Source organism: Lactuca serriola, chromosome 6 (genome assembly GCF_051521515.1).
Source record: "Lactuca serriola cultivar US96UC23 chromosome 6, Lser_US96UC23_V15, whole genome shotgun sequence".
Lineage (NCBI taxonomy): Eukaryota > Viridiplantae > Streptophyta > Magnoliopsida > Asterales > Asteraceae > Lactuca > Lactuca serriola.
Window position 1 is genome coordinate 98,495,112 of NC_136413.1, and position 6,429 is coordinate 98,501,540.

At 34.4% G+C, this 6,429-nt stretch overlaps 1 protein-coding gene across 1 annotated transcript; it reads right to left on the reverse strand.

Annotated features, from left to right (window-relative positions):
• Positions 1–4,567: 4,567 nt before the first annotated feature.
• LOC145056561 (plasmodesmata-located protein 3-like) lies at positions 4,568–6,025 on the reverse strand. Its single transcript, XM_079004248.1, has 3 exons — positions 5,085–6,025; positions 4,901–5,008; positions 4,568–4,825 (listed from the first exon to the last, which is right to left on the reverse strand). Exons 1-3 carry the CDS (start codon positions 5,878–5,880, stop codon positions 4,818–4,820), a joined length of 912 nt encoding a protein of 303 aa, XP_078860374.1. The 5' UTR covers positions 5,881–6,025; the 3' UTR covers positions 4,568–4,817.
• Positions 6,026–6,429: the final 404 nt, after the last annotated feature.

Consider the following 6,429-nt stretch of genomic DNA (forward strand, 5'->3'; position numbering starts at 1 on the left):
GTTGTAAACTACTTATTACACTGTACATCTTACTCGGTACATTACCTTTCAAACTTATTTACAACTGTGTTTCAATCAAATGTTTCCTTATACTCAAAACTGTTTTATCATACTTATGCCTTCAAATTGTTTTATAGATCGACATCAAGTCGATCTTTTCTTAAAATAATATTTATGTTTCAAATGTCTTAAAAAATTTATTTATGCTTTTATATTATAAATTGCATGCCTCTATATGTATAGTTATATAAGAAATGTTTAAAAGACTTAGGAAGGCTATCCACCCTATTTCTTTTTCGCGCCTTGAGATGTGGTCTAGTGGGATATTGGGTATTCGTCCGAAAGTCGTTTAAATATTAGTTATATATCATGTGTACATATATAGTCATAAAAGGTCTTTCCAGTTCATCCCATGCCCTTAGTTAGTAAGGGTATACCTCCATGACCATACGTACCAGTTAGACTGCTAGTAAACTACCATATGGGTAGTGTAGGAAGATACTAGAACCGTTACTAGAATGCGATATCATACAATGAGTCAGTTCATTCATTAGTCAATACTTTCTAGAACATTACATATACAACTATACTAGGAAGAGAACATATACAACTATACTAGAATGAGAAACATTACCCTTACATTAATACGTTAACAATTGTGATCCACTGTATCGGAGCATGCCTTAAATGTCATGGCCCGAGTAGTAGCCAGAATTCTCTTGGAGGGAGAGCGTTGAGTTTGCGTATAGATCTATACTGGATTGACAATCCTACACCTTGCTGCTAGCTACAGCCGGACCTGCAGGTCTGCGGGTGCCAAACGTCATTCCGTTATTACGACCGTTCTTTATGTCGTTGTTATCAGTCGATAGTATGGTGCAATTATCACATTATACCTTAATATAAATTCGGTTTAAGGTAGTTAGTACAGCAGTAGTTCCTATAATACAAAATTACAGTACTACAATGATTTATCCATTACATTTTTAGTGATAACCTCACTTAAACTTTAATGTACAAACTATATTTTGTTAAAAGATAGTTACACTTGGGAAATTACACACTTTTACATCAGACGAGCATACAAAACAGTTAAGCCTTGGTAGAAGGCTACTTTAATAGAAAATATAGGTTTTTCTGAGAGATTCAAACTTTTTCAAATACTTACAATTCATATACACTTTCAAATTCTTACAATACATAGACTTACAAATTCTTACATACAAATTAGGACACTAAATTCTTATGATCTCACCAGCTTCAAAGCTGATACTCGTTTTCAAAATTACTTGTATCCTCGGGTCATCATAGACAGGTACCGATGCAAGGAGAAAGGAAGATGGAGCTTGTTCAAGACTTATCTTTCATTTTGATTTATGCTTTAGTGTTTATCAAAATTTAACAGAATACAATTGTATAATAATTATTTTATTAATGCAATGGATGATGTTGTTGCTTGTTTACTACTTTACATTGTTGTTGATATTATACATGACGTCCTCCGCCCCAGAACGTTTCCGCCGTTCTCGGTTTTGGGGTGTGACACCAATGTACGCCCAGCGTAACCCATGTACGCCCAGCATACATGGTTTGAACCCGCGATAAATCTCCAGCTAGTACGCCAAGCATACTCTACCCCGCGTACTAGCCATAAGGACCAAAATGCGATGTTTTAAAATAATAAGGGTTAAATGGAAACATACTAAATTCATGTGTTACAATATTGATTCATATTTTAAGGATGGAGACTTGGACTTAATGGAGTTTGTTGAGAAAGATCCATTGTTGGTCATTTTGAGACTTAAATACTAGATCTTGGTTATTTGGACCATCCTAAGGGATAAAATTAGAAACTATATCCATTATAGAGCTATGAGGAACCAGAACTGAGAATTAGAACGTTTACTTTATGTATTAAGAGCTTAATGAGAATTTTTGGGAGCTAATCGAATACATTGGGCGTGCGATGGGAGTACGCATGGCGTACTGGTTTAGACCCCGTTTTTTGAGAAGGGCATCTTTACGCCATGCGTAGAGATATAGTATGTAGGGCGTACTCAGCCTGTGTTGACTTTGTGGGTTTTGACTTTGACCTTTGACCATGGACTTAACCAAGTTTGACTTAAGGGTATTTTGGGTAATTTGAATAGTAGCTTGAGATTAGGTCCTTGTTTATTGTATAGGTGACATGTAGAGACATCATTTGGAGCAGTGATCAATCCAATTATCTTTCAGACTGTAAGGTGAGTTTTCCTCACTGCACTTGTGGGTTGAAGGCACCAATACTATCCCACTTCGTTATGTATCCTGGTATATAGGATGTTGTTATGCTGTAGTGATCTGTTTAGATTTGTATGATTATCTATTTGTTGGTTATATGTTTATCTATTTCATATGTCGACATAGTGTGGCTTGGGTTGAGGCAATACTGCTCTATACAGAAGCCATCAAACCTGAGAGCAAGGCAGACATAAGTTGAGGGCCGAAAAGGCAAGCCATACTTATGATGTGGGCTCGGGAGCAAGCCATACATAGGTTGAGGGACGGAAAGACAAGTTAGACTTATGATGTGGGATCGGGGGCAATCCAGACATGAGTTGTGGGCTAGGTGGGCAATCCAGACTCGTACTTTGGGCTCAGAGGTAATCCAATACAATGACTGTGGACCCCATATGCATGTTGTTATATGTTGTGTGGTGGTATTTTGGAGGAAATCACTAAGCTTTGGCTTATAGTTTGATTTCATGGTTCAAGGTACATCAGATGATCGGGGCAAGGCGAATGCGTGATTGTACCCATTATCCTTGGATATTTTATTAATAAATGATTTTGGGATACTCTAATTGATGAATAGCTTTTGGAACAATGTTTTGAATGATTTATGGACTATCAAAATGGTTTTAAAAATGAAAATTTTCCTTGATTTTTGGGATGTTACAAATCTATACAGGTTTATCTAGCTAAATGTTTTCTCCAATCCACCCCTACCTTGGATAAAATCATAGTGAATTGTAGAATCATCATAAATGCTTAAGGTTTGAATCATTGGAAATGTGTCTCTGTGTGTGTGCGCGTCTAGTTTCCTTCATCTCTAAACCGCTCAACCTGGTTATAACCCCTTATGGGGTGAAATGTTCAAACTTAGCAGACTGGTTCAACTAGTTGATTGATTGCAATTTTCAACATGGAAAAATCATAGAAAACTATAAAAAAATAATAATAATAATAAATAAATAAATAAATAATTGTTGTATGAGCACGTACTTCATGTCCCTGAAAAGCTAGAAGATTATACTTTAACCTTATCTTGAAACTTCTCTAAGAAGGTGAGTCTAAGAAAGGTACAACAGACCAAAGACAAACCGTTGTATAGAAATATAACCAAAATAAAGTACTAAACAAGTATTATTATTAAGAGTGTGACCCGCTAAGTAACTAGTGGTACTTTATGTAGGTTGACGAGAGCTTAGTTACCTACTAGTCCACATTCCAATAGTTTTGATAGCTATCTTTAGATTTCACTTCTCTATTTGTGATGCCTGTGTTACGTAGTTATATGATATGTATACTTTTTCCTTATGGTTAATCTAAAACTATAATTGGACTATAGCATTATGATGATTGATGTGAGACTATAATCAAAGCTATATCATTCTGATGAACTGATGATTTGTATGCTGGATGTATTATGTGTTTGATGATTGATGAATGGTATGCTTCGTGATGTGTGGTGTGATGTATGGATGTAATATTCTCATTAAGTTTTATACTTATCCGTTGTTTACTATCATTTTCATGACCCTTCGAGGTAGATAAGAGGAAAAACGATTTGATTACAGTAGTGTCCACATTGACTTTAGTTAAAAGGATTTTATTATACCTACATTTTATTACTTTGATTTTAATGTTTAAGACTTCTTCTACGTTGTTTACTCTTTTATTGTTAATTGACTTTTAGTATTTTTATAAAGATTTTATGATTGTTATTTATTTCAAAAATGTATTACTTTTTAGAAGAAAAAATGGGACATTATAAAACCGTTTTTGCAAAACATCGTGCTACAACGCCCAAATGCAAACCTAGTTAACTAACAAAAAATAATAATAATAACTTAGAAAGGACAAATAAAATATAAATTATTATTTGTTTCAAATTTTTACGTATTCTAAAAGGTTTATAATTCATTTTGTGATTCTATATTAAATGGATATATAATATTAGAAAAAACCAATTAATAAATTTTTTTTGAGTATACAAATCATTACATTTGTATTTAATAGAATCATACCAAAAAATATTGTAAAAGTAAAAGGATTATTGCAACTCAAACCCATAGGTAAAGTCTTGAAATGTGAATTAAAGAAAAAGAGAAACGATAAAGTAACAAAATTTGTCTTTGAAAATCTTTTCCAGCTTTGAAAACTGTAATCTGCACCATAATAGACAAATTGAAGAAATCGAAAGGGCGATATTCGAGACCACAAAAAGACACAAAGTACCACATGTCGTTGTTGCTACATCTAATTTAATAATCATAAACTTTAACTTTAAAAAAACAAGTTAAAATTCACAGTACTCTTTCCCTCATCTTTTTCCACCATTGACAAACATTCATTCTTACAATATACATCCTTGATTCTGTTCTGGATGAAATTCCTAAATATTCATATTAAATCAACATTTTTTTTCTTATAAATCTAACAAAAACAAATCTTGCTTCTACTTCTTCTGCACCAAGAAAACATCTTCGCCTCATGGATTTGAAAAAGACCAAGGAAAGAACCCATTTCAAAAATTGGATCTTCACTTCTTCAATTCAATAATCTGTTAACAAAATTAAACCAGATTCAAACACTATTCAATCACAAATATTTCTTGATTCAAATTTGTCTTACTTACCATCATCCTTCTTCATTGCCTTTCTAGCAATCAACAAAAGTACTATCAAAAACCCAACTCCGGCAGCCCCTCCCAAGATGATCGCCGCCGTTTTCCCAGTATTTGACCCTGCAACACCAAACCCACATCACAAAATTTACCAATTTCAACATAAATTCGCAAACTCTTGATTTGAAAAACATACCTGATGAAGAAGATGAAGACGATGGCGATGAAAATGAAGAAGACGATGTTGGTTTGTTGGGTTTTGGGGTTCCATTAGGGTAATAGTTATAGCTAATGAAGCATCTATGAAGATAGATTTGACCTGAGATTGAGCTTCCACACTCGACTTGAGCCCTCTGCACAGCACTTTTCACACAACTCCCACAATCGGAAGTCCCTAAATCACCCTGACATTGCCCCAAAACATACATAGATTCATAACTTGTGGTGTAAAATCCACCATTTCCGGTTCCAATAACACTTTCCAAAGACGAGAATGCTGAATCTCTTCTTTCTTGAAACCCATTTCCACCGGCATTTGTTTTCCCACAAGTCTTGTAAAGCATTTCCATTCCTGAGATTTGAGAAAACCCAGAAACTTCATAAAGCATATAACACCCCAGAAGCTGGATTCTTGCAGCCACCGTCTTCCCACAAAGCTTATCCATCAAGATTGGGAGTCTGCTGACGCAAGTGTAGCAATCGACATTACTCAGATCTCCTCTACACTGAAAAAGACCAGAAACCGATGCTTGTCCACTACCACTTGTTGTCTTGTAGAACTTGGATTTTGAGGATTGTTGTAAAAGTGTCCCGAAAATGGCAGAGAGGGCAGAGGAGTAAACGCCAGTTGGATCTGATAGAGGTTGGTTTGCACATCCTTTGTAAACTAAGTTTGAGTTATCTGGTGCAGACGTAACCAGAGGGAGGACGAAGACCAAAAACAAGAACAAAGAGAGAAAGAGTAAGGTTTTCATTGATAAATGTGAAGACATCTGAGATGTTTTTTTTTTTCTTTTTTATGTCTATGAAATCATGGTTTTTGATTTCTAGATAGATTTTAAAGATGGAAAGTGGTGATGATGGTGAGAAAGATTAGGGTTTGGGTTGTGGCCTACCTTAACAGGGTGTGAGGAGGTGCATCTGTGACTGAATGAGCAGTGTTTGTTTCAAGTAAGATGCGTACACTGTATGTATATAATAATAATGGAGTCCAATTTATTTTTGTAATATATTATTACTCGCAATTAGTTTTAATAAGCTTTATCAAGATTAATCCAAAGTATTTACGTACTAACAATAGTACTTTTAGTAATAAGTTATTCAGATGTATAATAAAATTTAGCCCAAGAGTGTCTAAGTATGCCAGGGAAACATACAACATACATATACTACAAACGAGGATATGTATACAAAGTCAATTTGAATTACAAAATACTACAAACGAGGATATGTATCAAAGTCAATTTGAATTACAAACGTGGTGGTTTGTAATATAATTAGACAAGTGTGAGGGATATAACTAGTTTAGTATTAAATTGAAC